Source organism: Mesoplodon densirostris, chromosome 9, assembly GCF_025265405.1.
Source record: "Mesoplodon densirostris isolate mMesDen1 chromosome 9, mMesDen1 primary haplotype, whole genome shotgun sequence".
Classification (NCBI taxonomy): domain Eukaryota; kingdom Metazoa; phylum Chordata; class Mammalia; order Artiodactyla; family Ziphiidae; genus Mesoplodon; species Mesoplodon densirostris.
The window spans coordinates 108,106,741-108,123,867 of NC_082669.1; the positions used below are offsets into that span (position 1 = coordinate 108,106,741).

Sequence of the window (17,127 nt, forward strand, 5' to 3'; positions counted from 1 at the left end):
CTCTGGCCTCTTTCGAGGTTTCTGGAGAAACGAAGCCAGGCTCCATTTCCTCTGAAGTCAGACAAACCGGGCCGGGCCAGCAGTCCCGCCCTGACAGTGCGTCAGCCCTCAGAGGCTAGGCCGGCGGTCTCCCCAGCTCCGGGCTGAGGCCTACAGCAGCTGGCCGCCCGAGTCTTCCCGCCAGCCCCGCCCCCGCCCCCCAGCAAGTCCGGGGCGGGGTCTTCGCCCCAGCTCCTTCTCGCCCTCCCCTCTGCCCGCCCACATCTTCCCCCAGCCTCCAGCCAGCGTCTTCGCCCCAACCCCGCCCCACCCTTGTCCCGCACTCCCGCCAACCCCCGGTCCGTCTTAGCCCCGCCCACAGCCTACCCACAACCCCGCCCCCATCTTAGCCCCCGCCCACAACCTTGCTTCTGCGCCGCGTGGGGGCGGGGCGGCCGGCAGCAGAGGCTGCGGGGGCGGGGCCGGCCTCACCCGGAATGAAAACAAACGGCTGCCACCGCCGCATCCGGGCATTCGGCGGGTCGCGTTTGGCGCGGCTGTGGCGCAGGTGAGGAGACGGAGGCCGAGCGTCCAGTCCCAGACCCGCATCTCAGCCGCGCCGCCTGGCGCCCCCGCTCCCCCGGCGCGACCCCGACGCCAACCCCGTGTGGGTCGGGCGCGACCGCAGCGGCGGGAGGTGGGCGCCCTGCGCGGAGGCTCGGCCGGAACTGGGGTCGGCGGGCCGGGGCTTCAGGTCGCGCCGGCATTTCGCCGCGCCCTAGCTTCGCTCTGGGGTGGGCGGAGGTGCTGGGTATTTAAAGAAGAAGATTGAATAGTGCCTTTGGAGGGAGAAAGAGAAATATATGTATATATTAAAATTAATTAGCCATACAAAAAGCTTGAGTCATAACACTGTAATTCCAGATATGCCATTTGGGATTTATTTGCAAACACAGATTTTCTTTGCTGTTTAATGAGAAAACACTGTTTATTTTCTCCAGCCTTGACGATCTGATTCTGTATTTCTCAACTCTTTCCCATATTCTTATTTTTTAATACAAGATTCTTGTAATAGTCTGCCTAAGAGAAAAATTAATGTATTTTGAATGAATATATATATATATAGCTATATATTTGAAAAGCTCTGGGGAAAGGTGGCGTTGATCGATTTATTACAAAAGTGAAAGTGAAATTTTAAAAGAACGTTTTATACCTTTTCGCTTTCAGTTTAGAGCAGTAGTACTAACGAATTTCTGCTTTTGGTGGGGGGCTGTGTTGCCGAACATTGTATGCCATCCATGAAACGTTCAGTTCTCCAGTTAAAATCGGAAACTGATTTATTAACCCTTTTTCCCTTTTGATTTGATGTATAATATGTATCCTCATTTATTCGGTTGTCTGGAAGTGAAGTTTTCTAAGTTTCAAGACAGTGGTGTAATCTTTTTTCAAAAATAAGTAGTGGTTCATAGACCCTCCTTGCTGTTTATTTGCTGGTTGGGTGGAGTGTGGACCGCACACTAGGTTTAGGAAATCCCTTGAGACTTTGGTCAGGTAGCTACTTGGATGGCAGAGTGCTGTGCATTCAGCCTTCCAGATAGCCTGGCTCCAGTAAATGGCCCCCTCCCCACAAGTGATACTTTAGTGGGAATTTCTGAACATTTATGAGTAGAGAACTAACTTTGTGTAGTGGTCCTGTAAGTTATTTGTGTTTGGAAAGCTAATGCTCGTAAGTGCTAATATGCTTTTCTGTGTGAGAAGCAGTTTATTAGTGCTTGAAAATCTGGGGTTCTTTTGTAGGTTACCTGGATGCACACAACCCCCTCTTTGATGTGTTTTTTTTCTTTATCCCTTTTCTCCCCACTATCCTGATTACCCTATTTCTTGCCTCCAAATTGATATAAAATAGATTTGAGCTTTCTTTTAAAACACTTGTTTATGGAATACACTTAAGTTCTCAAACTTGATTTAAAAATCGGATGAGTTGAGTTTTGGGGAGTGTGGAATACAGGCCCTGAATAAAAAAAAGGAAGTTACTTATTTAGGTTACATTAACTCTTACATATTTTTTCACTCTCTAGAATGTGTCTTCATCCTTCAGGAGTAATAACTGTTGACTTTTTTTACTGCTTGTCTGTTTTGGCTGTACTGCCCCTGTCAGCTGTTTGATTCTCTAGCAGCCTCACTCACCCCTTTGAATTGGTGTGCTAGTGAAGCTTGAGTAGACAGCTCCATTGCTGTGTGTGATTCTTTGGGAGAGAGTAGTTACATGCACAGGACAGAGAAGCAGCAAGGGATTTCGCGATAGAAGGCAGAATCCAATGGTCCAGTGTTGTAGGCAGAAGTCCCAGTGCTAGTTATGGTGCTGCCTAATTTTGCATCCTTGATTGAGTCATTTTACAAACTTGGGCCTTGGTTTTCTCATCTGTAAAATGATGACCCAGCCAGTATTGATTTGAATAGTATATGTAGATTTGCTTTTATGCTTTATCACAAAATAGCATGCATAACTTTCTAGTATTGTAAACACTAAATTTTTAATTTTAAAAATTCAGGTATAGAAAATATTTATTATGGATAGTTCATGGTTCAAGCTAGCTTTTCTTCATGTTTACCTGCCAAGGTGATTGGTCTTTTGTGTTGAAATAGCCAACATACAGGAGAATTGATAAGCTCTGCATCAAATTAAGTTCACTACTTTAGGGATTTATCTTATCTTTTCTCTTAGAGAATAGCAGGTTAAGAAATAGAAAAGTGTAATAAACCTTGCTACATATTAGCAACTTTGAAATATGTATTTTTATGTAATATATATAATTGCATATGTAATACATACTCCAGTCTGTATGTAATATATATATCTTTTAGAGAAGCCTGGAGCTAGTTAAAACCTAATCTAAAAGTAATTTAGATTAAACTGGAGGAGGAGTGGAGGAGACCTCTGCTTACTCTACAAAACCTGTCAGTGTATTAGGTAAGTTATAAAACACTTTGAAATGTGGCGTGGGGTATCAGTGATGTACTGTTTTGCTTTCAAGGATGGCGCAAAAGAAATATCTCCAAGCAAAATTGACCCAGTTTTTAAGGGAAGACAGAATTCAGCTCTGGAAACCTCCATATACAGATGAAAATAAAAAAGTTGGTTTGGCATTGAAGGTATTTTTCTTTTAAGACATTAATAATTAGTAGTGTTGTAAGTCCCCTTGGTAAGTAAGATTCTGAAGTCACCAGAAATTGCCAGGCACAACCAGGTAAACTTTTGGCATAACCAAAAACATTAGTGAAAAGCAGCTTCCCACATTTTATTAGCAGTTGGCAAGCTTATTTTTATTTAAAAGGATTTTATTTATATGAGAATGGTATCTAATTATTTTGGCATATATCATTTCTAATACCTTCACGATGTTACCTAAGTTTATTAATCTGGGTGTTCCTTCTAGCGGGGCAGTTCCCGTGCCAGAAGCTTAGTGTGTGACCTGTTCAGGGTTAGTGTCCTGGTGGGTTCTCAGCCCCCCTTGCTCCTGTGCTCTGTTGTAAAACAGTGCTTCCCTCCCCCAGCTTTGTTTCCACTATGGCTATCTGTTCATTTTTCCAAAATGTATTTTCCTAATAATTATGCCTTGGTTTTTTATGGTATCATCAGAAATGGCATCATTTTACATAAGTGAAACTTCTAGAAATTGAAGTTTGCCTGCCTTTCGAAGCTGAGGAACATTAATCATTTTTGATAGAAATCTATTATATTGGAATATCCTAGAATGTACTTCTCTGTTTTCTCAGTCTGAGTGTATTGAGATAAACAGTGTAACATTTATCAAGGACTAAGGATTGTCAGGAGGGCATCAAGTTGTCCTGTGTGTGACACAATGACGTGCTTGGGAGGTGATAGCTGTGTCAGGGTCTTAGAGTTTTCTTGTCTCTCTTGTTCCTGACAGGACTCACTTTTTAGTTTTTGCAAACCTTCTGATCTTTCTTCTGCATTTGCTTGTTATAATTTCTTGGCTTAGAAACGAAGTGTGGCATAATAAGAAAGCTGTTTTCTATCCCCAGTTCCTGGCACGGAGCTCCTAATAAAACCCTTGGAAATTCCCGAGTGGTAAGGGTGACAGGGGCATCTTTTGTTCTAAGAGGCAGCTCTTTGGAGAGAGAGCTCCAGGGTGGGGCTGCTCGCCTAAAAGACCAGACTTTGATTAGAAGCTTGGAACTTTCAGCCCTACCCTCCGACCTCTGGTGAGGGCAGAGGGCTGGAGATCACGCTACTCACCAGCGGCCGGCCAGTGATTTTATCAATCGTGCCTGCATAATGGAGCCTTCATAAAAACCCTTAAATGATGGATTTGGGGAGCTTCCAGATTGGCAGACACGTCCATGCGCCAGAGAGTAGCACACTCCAGCTCCACAGGAGCAGAAGCTCCTGCACTCTGGACCCTTCCAGACTTTGCCATATGTACATCTCCATCGAGATGTTCATCTGTACTCTTTATAGTAAACTGTAATAATAAGTAGAGCATTTTCCTGAGTTCTGTGGAGTTGTTCTAGCAAATTACCAAGCCTGAAGGGGTAAGGGTTGTAGGGACCCTTGACTGTGTAGCCAAGTCAGACAGAAGTGTGGGTAACCTGGGGACCCGATACCTGGTGCCTGAAATGAAGGCAGACTTGTGGGATTGAGCCCTTAGCCTGTGGGGTCTGCCTCTAACTCCAGATCGTTAGTGACAGAATTGAATTGAATTGTAGGACATCCAGTTGGTGTCAGAATTGGTTGGTGTCAGGAGGGGGAAAAAAACCCTCACTGGGTAATTATGTTTATGTTTTCTAGAGAATTACAGAAAGTTTTGTGTTTTTTAAAATTTATTTTATTTGTCTATTTTTGGCTGTGTTGGGTCTTAGTTGCTACGCACGGGCTTTCTCTAATTGCGGTGAGCGGGGGCCCCTCTTTGTGGTGCACCGGCTTCTCATTGTGGTGGCTTCTCTTGTTACGGAGCACGGCCCCTAGGCGCGCAGGCCTCAGTAGTTGTGGCCCACGGGCTCTAGAGCGCAGCCTCAGTAGATGTGGCGCACAGGCTTAGTTGCTCCATGGCACGTGGGATCTTCCCGGACCTGGCAGGCAGATTCTTAACCACTGCGCCACCAGGGAAGTCCTCTGATCTGTTTTGTAACTTATGTGTATCATGAGCATCTCCCCTATTATAAATATATACTTACACCACCATATAACCTGACTTGTTCTCACACGTTAGGAAAATTAGAATGTTCTCTGTTTGTGTTTTTGGTTTTTTTGTCCCCACCCTTTAGTGTTATTGAACAGTTCATTATTCCTTAAAATAATTGTGTATATACTGCAGTTACTTAAGTCACAGCCCACCTTGCTTTTCCCCCCTAGCGTAATCCCAACTGGTCTTACTTTCTCTCTTGGGCCTGTTTTCCTGTCCTTTCCTGGTTTTGATGTTTCCCTGGGTCCTCTCTAAACTCTACACCTCTCAAGATGTCAAGCCACAGTCTGGATTTCACTATAACAGGGGTGACCACCACTCATTAGTTATTTTGCCTTAGAGTCCCACGTGCACTGTTCTGTATTATACTTTTTTTTTGAGTTGGTACTGTATTGATGTGTTTTTTAAAATTTTTCTTCGTAGGACCTTGCTAAGAAGTACTCTGACAAGCTAGAATGTTGTGAAAATGAAGTAGAAAAGATAATAGAAGAAATACGTTGCAAAGCAGTGGAGCGAGGCACAGGCAATGAGCACTATAAAGCAACAGGAATTGCTACAATCGAAGTCTTCTTACCTCCACGGGTAAAAAAAGTGAGTAGTTTCCCCAAATTTACATAGTTACTGATGCTTAGTTAACTTAGTGATGCGATTAAATAAATTATGAGTTCTTTTTGAAGATACAATCCAAAGATAAAATTCCTTTCAGTTACTTTACATGTTGAACATTTACAAACTTAAAAATCAATTTTATGGATTCTTAAGCTGGAACGTTTACAAAGTAGTCTGGCTTGCAGGCTTCACAGAGCTGTGCGTCAACATTCTTACATTTTCTAGAGCTTGAATGAACATTTAGCAAAAATGGGGAATAAAAGATTACTTCAGATTTTCTAAAACTGTGTGCAGTAGGACACATCACAAAGGAATTCGTCTTTTTTCTCTATGCCAGTGGAAGCCAGAGGCATAGCTGAGCGCCCAAGCAGGGCCACCGTAACCTGGGCCACCTGTATCAGGGCCACGTCCTCAGTAGTTGAAGTCCAGAAATGTTACTGAGGCGGGGCACCCAAGGGTGCCTCTTCAGACTGATCAATGTTAATTATTCTCAGAAGAAATGAAAATAAGTGTGTATAAGAGTTACCATATGACCCAGCTATTTTACTCCAAGAGGAATGAAAACTATGTCTACACAAAAACTTGTAAATGAACATTTGTAGCAGCTCAGTTCACAATAGCCAAAAGGTGGAAACAACGCAGATGTCTGTCGGTGGATAAATGGAGTGCACCCATACAATGAATATTATCCAGCCCTAAAAAGGAGCGAAGTACTGATACTCTACAACATGAATGAACCTCAAAAACATTATGAAAGAAGCCAGACGCAAAAAGCCACGTATTGTGTTGTTCCATTGATATGAAATATCTAGAGTAGGCGAATCCATAGCGACAGAAAATATATTCATGGTTGTCTGTGGTGGGGGAAGGGGAGGGAATAGGAGGTATGGCACATGTTTGGTTGGGGAGATGGTGAAAATGTTCTGAAATTTGATTATGATAACGGTTGTATAACTCTGTAAATACACTAAAAACCATTGACTTTTAGGCAGGGAACTTTAAGGTATGTAAGTTACCTCTCTATAAAGCTGTTAAAAATTTCTAGGAAAAACAAAGAGCTTTATTAGAAGAAGGAAATTATATATGTATCTATCTCAGAATGCCAGTTCGGGAAATTAAAGGGCAGTATGTATATACAGGACTCTTCATTGCTAGTGTCGAGTACCTGGGAAACCAGGCCACCAGTCAGAAAGCTGATGGGTGAGTATGGAATCAGAGCAGATGATTTGCATGGTCTCATAGGTGTCGCTGGTGGTCCCATGTGTTCCTCTGAAGCCCAGCCATCCGAGAAGGAAAGGTTCCAAGAACGTGTCTTGCTGCTCCCTCACTGGGAGCGCTGAAGGGACTCTCTCTCTTGCTCACTGAGGTGGCCCTAGTACCAGAGGTTGTGGGGTGGGTCCTTGTGGAGCAGAGGCCAGCTCCCTTGAGTAGACAGGGGACAAACCCCGCTGAGCAGCTGACCTTCCCCCAGAGACTGAAGCCCTGCCTGTGGTGCCACACTGCTGCCCCCGTGAGGACTTCCGGGTCACAGGGTCAGCACACGTCAGGTTTTGTTCAGTGGCTTCATGCTAGGCATACGACTATTTACATCATCTGATATCAACCTGTCTGGTTTTATAGGCAGAATAACAGCTCCAAAAAGTGTCAAATTCAAGTGCATTTTATTTCTCTTATTTTTAAATAGGATAGGAAAAACTTGTTGGAGACCCGACTGCATGTCACTGGCAGAGAACTGAGGTCTAAGTAAGTATCTGTGTGCCCTGTGCCCCAGGTGCTCTTGGCTCTTTTACACCCGCTCATTTGATCCTCCCTGGCCATCCTGTAAGAGAGATGGGGCAGGTATGATTATCGTCACTGAATGGAAGGGAAAATTGAGGCTTTGAGGCTGAAGGACTTATTCAGGCTCACACGGGCGTTTAAGGGCAAAGTGAGAACTCAGGACTTGCAGCAATCTCCTTCACTTCCTGGTGTAACTTGAGATCAGGTGGGAACTCTGGATGCATGTACTTGATACGTGTTTGAATCAATGAATGAGTGATAGAAATAGGAGACAGCCTGATATTGGCCAGATCATTAGTTTTGAATTTTATTCCTTAATGCACTAATAGCTTGCTGTGGTGTTCACTGAAGTATTTCAGCCAGTTTCAGGCTGTTGGCCCATTTGTAAAAAGAAAAAAAAAAATACCTGCCTGTCACATAGCAGTGAAAATCTAACTTTTGAGACCTGGTCAGTTACTTCACCTACTTGTATTTTTAACTGGTAAGTATTTTGAATACCTCCAGGGACAGCCAGTCAGTGTTTCTTAAAGTGATTTTTCTCATTTTCTTCTGTGGTCTACATCAGGGCTGTTAGGGATGGAATCAGGAAGCATCATTCATTCAACATACAATGAGCAGGAGATTGTATGGAACAACTCCCCCTATCATGGGCTCCTCCAAGGAGACCGCAGAAGGTATCGAGGATGGATTTTCTCCTGACATGCAGCTACGGCCCTCCTGTTCCAACAGATACACAGCACCAGTGGTCTCTACTTCACCAGGAACCAAATAGTAAAGCAGATAGTTTACAAAAGGACATTGTCTCTGACACAGTTTCAAATAACCATCTAGTAGCTGACTTTATCTGAAGTAATGTTGTGAGTCAGTAAATTGGAATACTCGGTGTTTCTGAGAAGAATGTATAAAATAGCTATCATGATCAAAATCTATTTCATGGGTAATAAATAACAAATTTGGTAACCTATAGTTTTCTGGTTTATTTTACAGAATAGCTGAAACGTTTGGATTTCAAGAAAATTATATCAAAATTGTCATAAATAAGAAACAACTTCAACTAGGTATGTTATGGCAAAGTATGCAGAATTTTTAAATCAAGTCAATAGAGAAATAATGACTTTGTATCTTTTTTTCTCACTCTTCCTCTGTTCAAAAATTTGGGGTGGCTTTATCACGTATATAATGCAAAACCAATTATTTTATAGTTCACTAAAATAAAAATGGTAAAGCAGGAAGCAACTTTTCCAAAGATACTCAGTACAGGTCTGATGAAATGTTACAGAATGGAAGTCTCGGCATCCTGAAAGTAAAATAGAGTTTCTAGTAAATTCTCCCTGAGGGAGAAGAGCTAAAGCTGAGTGAAGACGGGGAGGAGGCTGCGGTGGGGAGGGCTCCAGACAGAGAGCCTCGTGTTAGAGCTCCACCGGGCGAATTTGAGAGATGGAAAAGGTCCGGTATGGCTGAGTTTGTAGGTGAGCAGAGGGTAGTGCTCTTTAAGGATGGAGGGCCAGGCAGAGCGGCCACATTGTAAAGCTTATAGTGGTGGTTCTTAACCAAGGGTGATTTTGCCACCAGGGGACATTTGGCGATGTCCGGAGACATCTCGGGTTGTGACTTGGCAGCAGGGGGCCAGGGGGGGTTGTGCTCGTAACAGTTAACAAAAGAGACCAGGGATGGCGCTGAACATCAAGGCGCCGAACGGTCCCCACAACAGAGACTTAATGCAGCTCATGATGCGAGTGGTGCTGCTGAGGAACCCTGGACTTGAGCCTTACTCAGTATTAGAGGGCTTCTCTCCAGAGAGGTGGGAAGCCATTGATGCTGGGGAGTAGACACAATTATATTTGTGTTTCAAAGATCACTTTGGCTGCAGTAGGGGAATGGATGCGAAGGAGACACGAATGGACTTGGGAGACCAGTTAGCTATTGTAGCAGTCCGGGCAAGCACTGTAGTCTGCTTGGTTTCCATTAGGTTCCTGTGGCCTACGGAGAGTCCGGTTCACATCCCAGCCTGATGCAAGGCAGCCTTCACAGCCTAGCCCTGGTCGTCCTTTCCAGCATCGCCTCTAGCCATTTCCTGTTACCTGTTCTGGATATCTTCGCACTGTTTGTCATCTCATCTCTATGTTAATTAGTTTGTGGTGTCCTTTCTTGGGCAGAAATCCTTGATTTTGATGTTATCACATCCATCAGTTTTTCACCTTATTGTTTGTGTTTTAAGAAGTTCCTTCCTCAAGCCCAGGGCCCAACGGATAGTCTCACCAGAGGTTTTTGTTCGTTTGTTTGTTGTTGCGGTTTTAAAATCTAGTGAGATGAGTCTCCCTCTTGGCTCTTCTTTATCATGGTAACTTGGCCATTGATGGATCTTTCTTTTTCTTTTTTTTTTTTTAATAATTTATTTTTGGCTGCATTGGGTCTTCGTTGCTGTGCACGGGCTTTCTCTAGTTGCGGCGAGCGGGGGCTGATCTTCGTCGCGGTGCGAGGGCTTCTCATTGCGGTGGCTTCTCGTTGCGGAGCATAGGCTCTAGGCATGCAGGCTTCAGTAGTTGTGGCACGCGGGCTCTAGAGTGCAGGCTTCAGTAGTTGTGGCTCGTGGGCTCTGCGGCATATGGGATCTTCCCGGACCAGGGCTAGAACCCATGTCCCCTGCGTTGGCAGGCGGACTCTTAAACCACTGTGCCACCAAGTAAGTCCTTTATTTTTCAATATAAATGTTAGAATGGTTGTCGAGTTTCTAAATATATATATGTGTATGTATATGTACCTATGCATATGAATGTGTGTCCAACTAGAGTTTTCAGAAATGTGTTCAAATTTATATGCTTATAGTTCATAATATTATTTTGGTATTTTATAATGTTTGCTGTCTATATTTACCCTTTTTCGTTTTGTTTGTTGTTTTTTTGCATCTTTGACTTAATTTTTGTTAGGTTTGTATATTTGATTAATTTTTTTCATAGAGCCAGCTTTTGATTTTGTTCATATTCTCTTTCATTCTGTTCCATTGACTTCTACTTCTGTCTCTATTCCCATTTTGTATATGAGGATGTGGACAATAAGTGGTTCACTCAGGGCTATAGTGTTAAGAAGGGATGGAACCCAAGGTGTTTGTTTTTACCCACTTCAGTAAATTACCTCTCACAGTGCACCGCTGCACTCTGGCCTCCAGTCCATTGCTGAGAACTGGATTATATCTCCAGCTAGAGGGTGGGAGAATTCATGTCTCTCTCTGTAGTAGATTCTCAACAGTTGATTGCTTTAGTTTGATCTTATGATGAGAATAAAGAAAATTACAAAGGATTAATTTAGTCAGCTCATTTTCACTGGCTGATTTTAACCAGTGCTTAACAATAACATAGGTAAACAGCCAAATTTAAACATCTTCTTACCAATCATGTGGCATGGTGGTTTGCAAGTGCTGACGCAGGCTTAAGAATTCTATTTAACATAGAAGATGGCCTATTACCTAGTAAATTTAATGACTCTTTTTTTTTTCTTTTTTTTTTTTTTTTTTTTGCGGTACGCGGGCCTCTCACCGTTGTGGCCTCTCCTGTTGAGGAGCACAGGCTCCGGACGTGCAGGCCGAGTGGCCATGGCTCACGGGCCCAGCCACTCCACGGCATGTGGGATCCTCCCGGACTGGGGCATGAACCCTCGTCCCCTGCATCGGCAGGCGGACTCTCAACCACTGCGCCACAGGGAAGCCCTAATGACTCTTTTTAAAACATGCATTTCTGATTTTGACAGGGAAAACACTTGAGGAACAGGGAGTGACCCACAATGTAAAAGCTATGGTGCTTGAACTAAAACAGTCTGAAGAGGATGTGAGAAAAAACTCCCAGGTTGAAGAAGAAGAGCAGAATGAAGCCAAACTAAAAGAAAAAAGAATTCAGAGGACTAAGAGAGGCCTGGAGATACTGGCAGAGAGAGGTACACAGAGCTTCAGACTTTTCACTCAAGTCCTCAAAGGTGGTAGCAAATCACGCAAATGGGCCGGGAGCGTGCGTGGGAGGGGAGTATCAACATTTCTTGTTGGCCTTTCTTCCCCTACAGTCTAACATTTTTAATGTCACCACTATTGCTTTTTAACATTGAACTAATGGAGTTCCTTTTGGTTTTGTTGCAGCTGAGATGGTGGTGGATCCAGAAACCACACCATACTTAGACATAGCTAACCAGATGGGCAGATCAATCAGAATCCCTCCATCAGAAAGAAAAGTAAGTACTGTAAGAAATTTGTGGCTTGTTCTTTGATCTCCTGTCAGAACAGAAGTGTTTTTCTATTTATTTTATCTTGGAATGTTATTATAAAGGATTAGAAACAGCTTTCAGTCTCCAGCTCATAAACAGAGAACATGACCATATGATGAGCACTGCATCTGGCCGGCTCACTCTGTGAGTTTCAGTGCCTGAGTACAGAACGGCAGGACCTCACTGTCCTGGAGCAGTCGCTTCCTGTGGCAGTGTTTGTTTTGCTGTCGTTTATTTTACTTGGGGGCCACATTCCCTAAGGGATGGATCAGAAAAGGAGGCTGGGGTGCTAGGTAGTTTGGGAAAAGTGTGACAGATGATTCTGCCATCTCTTCCCCTGTCTCTCCACAGCCCTGTTCTCTAATTTGGAGTAAGGGGGAAGTGGTTTTACCTTTGAACATATCCAAGGGGGTCTTTCTAGCAGCATCTACAACTTGGCCCATGAGATCAGTCTCTGAGCTGGAGTCCAGTAGCTTCTTATATGAAAAGCTTCAGTGACTGTGGGTCAAGTTAATTTTAATTTTTTGGTCTTTAAAGGACACTTTTGAGTTGGCTTCACTATATGAATTATGGATTTAAAATTAAGGATTAAAGTTAAGTTTTAATAAGAGAACTTTGTAACTCTCATTGAATTGACTTTTTATGGCAACTATTTGCCCACTGCAGATATTACATTCGTATATTAAATGATGATATTTAGATCTTTAGGGGAAACCTTTACAAAATCAAATTATATACAAATTCACATCCAAAAATATTAATGAACTTTAAAGAAATTTGGATCACCTTGCAAAAATTGTTTTAGAAATGCTACAGTTGACAAATACTTCAGAAAAAACCTGATTAAGAATAGAGAGTTAAATGAATGCTCTTTTTAGAAAAGATACAGTCATTACTGGATGTTTTTTAATATGTTTAGTCTTAGGGATACTAGAAATAGATCTAGATCAGCCGATACTAAAATAAAGTGATGAAAACGAAGGGACACGTGCCGGTTCTGACCATTTCAGCCATGTTAAATTGAGTTCTTGGTTTCAGTGTTTAAATGAAATGAAGGTTTAATTCTGTTTTCCTTAATTTTGGCTTTTAGATTTAGTTGTGATGTTGAGTTTTTTGTCTGTTTGTTTTCACAGTATTTGATTTCTTTAGACTTAATATGCTTTTAATATAATTCGTTTTATTATAGTTTAAAGTGATGTTTTTTTAAATCCTTATTTTTTCCTAGGCCCTTATGTTAGCTATGGGATATCATGAGAAAGGCAGAGCTTTCCTGAAAAGAAAAGAATATGGAATAGCCTTGCCATGTCTGTTGGACGCTGACAAATATTTCTGGTAGGCGCTTTTGTACTTGGTGAATGCCAGTTTGAAGGAGGATGACAGTTATACACAGCACCCTTCCCCCACCCCATGCACTTCAGACTTCAGATTTTCACCCAAGATGGTTAACGTAAAAGCGTAGTTATGGTGTAGACTGATTCGTGAACTGTTTCTCCCCATCGCATTTCTAATTGATCTCTCTTCCCTATAAAGAATTTTATAAACATATGCACTTAATTTTTTTTTACAGCAAGCATGTAGGGTATCATGTCTGTTTCTTATGACATGTTGTCAGCCTGAACTGTCCATTATAAGGCCCCTGTCAGCTTTTTACTTAATGATTTTGGTGTAGATGTTGATGAGCATTCCCCAAATCCATTGTTTCATTAGGCGCTCCAAAATGGTGATAACTTATTATTCCTTCTGCATTTATTGCTGGAATTCATTTCAAAAATATTTTTCCTTATCGCTGTTTAGTCCTCCTAAGGTACAATTTGTACAGAAAGACAGAATAAAATGCTGGGTTCTTTCCCTTTATTTTCTTCTTTTCAGAATAAATGAGTTGCTTCCTTAGCATCTTCCAGAGATGACATCACCGGTGAGGTTTCCCTGCCTTTTTTTTTTTCCTTCTAAGTATCAGTATGAGCTCATGGATTTTAACACATTTGATACACTTCACACCTCAGAGCTTAAATTGGCTGTCTTCAGCTGGCAGGTGGTCCTGCATCCCTTTGACCTGATCCTGGGGTAATCTTTGTAGTCTCTGCTCTCTCGTGCCCAGAGCTGGTCCAGACTCATCCTGAATATTTCCTGCCCCAGAGCAACAGCCAACATTTTCTCAAGGGCTTCTGGCTCCTCTTAATGGGAAACGGTACTGAGAAGCTATAATCCAGGCAGATGAAATATTTGAAAAATAGACTTGATGTTTGAAATATTCAAAAGGTAACAACATCAGTGTTATTTTCTTTTCCGTTTTGAGGAATTCCCAATATATACAGTACATTCAAGAAGATGAATCTAAGTATATATAGTTTGCCAGCTGTATTGGCAGCACACTTGTGTCTTAAGTGAACAAACTTAAATTTAAGCAAAAAGGGGGATTTATTGTCTAAAATATTTGGGAGGAGGGGGCAAAGCTGAAAGTAACCAGAACAAGGGCTTGGTTCCCCTCTGGTTTTCCTCCTCTGCCTCTTTGTCTCTGCTTTTTTCTGAGTGTCAGTTTTATTCTCTTCTGCTACAGGTAGCAGTGCAGGCTGTAAGTTAGGTACTTAAATTCAAGTAAATTTTTTATTCCCTTCCATAATTGTTTCTAACTCTATATTATGGAAAATTTCAAACATATAAAAATAGCAGCTAATATAATAAGTTCCCATATACTTATAATCCAGCTTCAGCAATTACTGAGACATGGTTGATCTTGATTTGTCTGTATGAGCCTTTCTCAATCTTTTTACCTTGGACACCTGCTTGAAATCATTTTCAGGTCTCAGGGAGACCCTGAATAAAAATAACTCCCTCTTCAGTTCATAGTACGTTAACAGGTTCAGTGAGTAGTAGACATAATAATCCAATAATAATTGTCGGTGCCTTTTTAAGTAGAAAATACTGGTTTTCTCTACTGGGGATTTGTTTATTCAGGTCAACTTACTAGCGTAATTTTTGTGCGCCTTCCCTCTCTTCGTAAAGGAGATCAACTCTAATGCAAGTCAGCGGTGGAGGTGGAAGAAACTTAAGTTGTTCTTCTTCCTTTGCCCCTTGATGTTTTTCCCGCCTTCTCCAAGTAGGCTCAGAGTTCTATCACAGCTTTCTTTTGTACATCTTGTGGTATGGTATGTAGTATGACTGAGAGTAGTTTCTTTCCCCTATTTAAAGCTAAAAATGGAAGTTCTGCTTTTGGCCAAGATGGAGTAACAGGGACTGGATTTACCCTGTCCCCTGCAACAACTGAAAAACTGGGCAAAATGTGTAAAAACAGTGGTTTTCTGGCAATGCAGGACAGTGGTCCCTGAGGTGGGGAAACAAACGAGTGGAACCCTGTGAATTGTTTCAGCTCACTGCCTGGAGTTCCCAGGCCTCAGTGTGCGGAGGAGAAACCCAGGCAGAGCCTCCTGGTCTCCCCTGAGTGGAAGAGATGGAGCTTGGAATCCAGGGAGGCCACAGTGGTGGGAGGAGAGAGCACAGGGCGCCCCTGGAGTCTTCTGCTGAGTGAGGGTCAGCACAGGCCTGTGAGGTCCCTCCCGCCCTGCCCCCAGGCTGGGAAAGCACCACCTCCGGGAAGCAGAGAGGTCACAGAGGGCGGATAATAACCTGTGGGAAACGGGGCATTGGCTAGAGAAGTCAGTAGGGTGTGGGACGAAGGGCTAATTCTGCCCTGCAGGCTGCTCTGGTCCCACCTAACAAAGCTTAAAACAAAGCCCTGAAAAGGTCGCTGTTTTCAAGTGACATGTTTTTAACTGCATCCCAAGCAACGCTTAATGGTATTTATTGAACCCATGTACCGAGAAATACGGAAAAAAAACTACACACAATCCAGTTCCTTACAGCCAGTAATAAAACTAAAAATGGGGCTTCCCTGGTGGCGCAGTGGTTGAGAGTCCGCCTGCCGATGCAGGGAACACGGGTTCGTGCCCCGGGCCGGGAAGATCCCACATGCCGCGGAGCGGCTCGCCCGTGAGCCATGGCCGCTGAGCCTGCGCGTCTGGAGCCTGTGCTCCACAATGGGAGAGGCCACAACAGTGAGAGGCCCGCGTACCGCAAAAAAAAAAAAAAAAAAACTAAAAATGACTTTTAAGCCAACCTTCCTTTTAAAAAAAGCAGGTACCTAAGCTTAGCTTACCTTTCTTGAAATTAATATCTTTATTTTATATAAAAAATGTAAAACTCATGAGGCAAGTGTAATAAGTTTCTGTTAAATAACTGACTTAAGCCCAAATGGGATTTAATTTTTCTAAAGCTAGGCTCAGTATATTTTGTTTAAATCAATGTTATACATTGATTTTAATTAATGTTTTTAACATGAAAATTTATTGGCTATTGACTATTCAGGCTACTAAAGCAAAATCAATAAAAATATACTCTAAGACACAATTTTATACAAGTCTTTAAATTTTTTTCTGAGTGACATGAGCAGGTTCAAATATAGTCCTAACAGTTTCAAAATTATTATATACAGGTGATGTCATGATCTCTTTTATAGCCCTATATATGGATAAAAAGTGTTATTTTTTTAAACTAAAAGAATGAAATGAACCTCTTTAATGTGAGACCTGTGCTGCGTTTTGGTTTTGGTTTTGGTTTTGGCTGCACAAATACTCAATTCTGGGTCAAACTTATACACATGATTTTATTTTTAACTGAAAGGAGGCAGTTTCTGTCCTCACTCTTGATGCTTTAGACACAAACAAGCCTGTTCACATGTGTGAGGCTTTGAAAACTGGCTAAATGTCTGCTGCTTTCATGAGAATGATGAGGTAGGCTTCTCTCCCAGAAACAGAAGGTGTCTACAGGTAGATCAGTAAATCTCACCTGGAGTGTAAGATCAGACCATGGTCCATGAACTTCTTCCTCTCCTCTCAATGTCAAGTTCTCAGGCCAAGCAGAAGATTCAGAGAAGGTGCCCCTCATCTGGTCATACATCTGGATGTGTGTGCATGTGTGTAAAATATGGTGTGTATGTTACAAAACATTCACAAAGAGTAGAAATGTTCAAAGAAAGCAACCACAAATAAATATGAAAATCCTGCTCTGAGAGATTATTCTTATGCCCCAGTGGATTGTCTTGTACGTACCCTGGAGTGCAGGCACTCCACTTAGGAGACTTCTGCTTTAAAGCATAAATGACAGAGACTTCCCTGTCATTTATGGCGCAGTGGTTAAGAATCTGCCTGCCAATGCAGGGGACACGGGTTCAATCCCTGGTCTGGGAAGATCCCACATGCTGCGGAGCAACTGAGCCTGTGCGCCACAACTACTGAGCCTGTGCTCTAGA

General features: G+C 42.5%; 1 protein-coding gene across 2 annotated transcripts in view; it reads left to right on the forward strand.

Moving 5' to 3' along the window:
- Positions 1-470: 470 nt before the first annotated feature.
- The window catches only part of NUB1 (negative regulator of ubiquitin like proteins 1), a 28,233-nt gene continuing 11,576 nt past the window's right edge, over positions 471-17,127 (forward strand). Inside the window, exons 1-8 of one of the 2 annotated variants that reach the window (XM_060108383.1) lie at positions 471-547; positions 3,015-3,132; positions 5,610-5,777; positions 7,480-7,538; positions 8,562-8,632; positions 11,319-11,501; positions 11,698-11,789; positions 13,048-13,154. In XM_060108383.1, coding sequence (XP_059964366.1) covers positions 477-547; positions 3,015-3,132; positions 5,610-5,777; positions 7,480-7,538; positions 8,562-8,632; positions 11,319-11,501; positions 11,698-11,789; positions 13,048-13,154 — 869 coding nt within the window. In that variant the 5' untranslated portion in view covers positions 471-476. The other variant, XM_060108386.1, reaches the window with a different exon arrangement.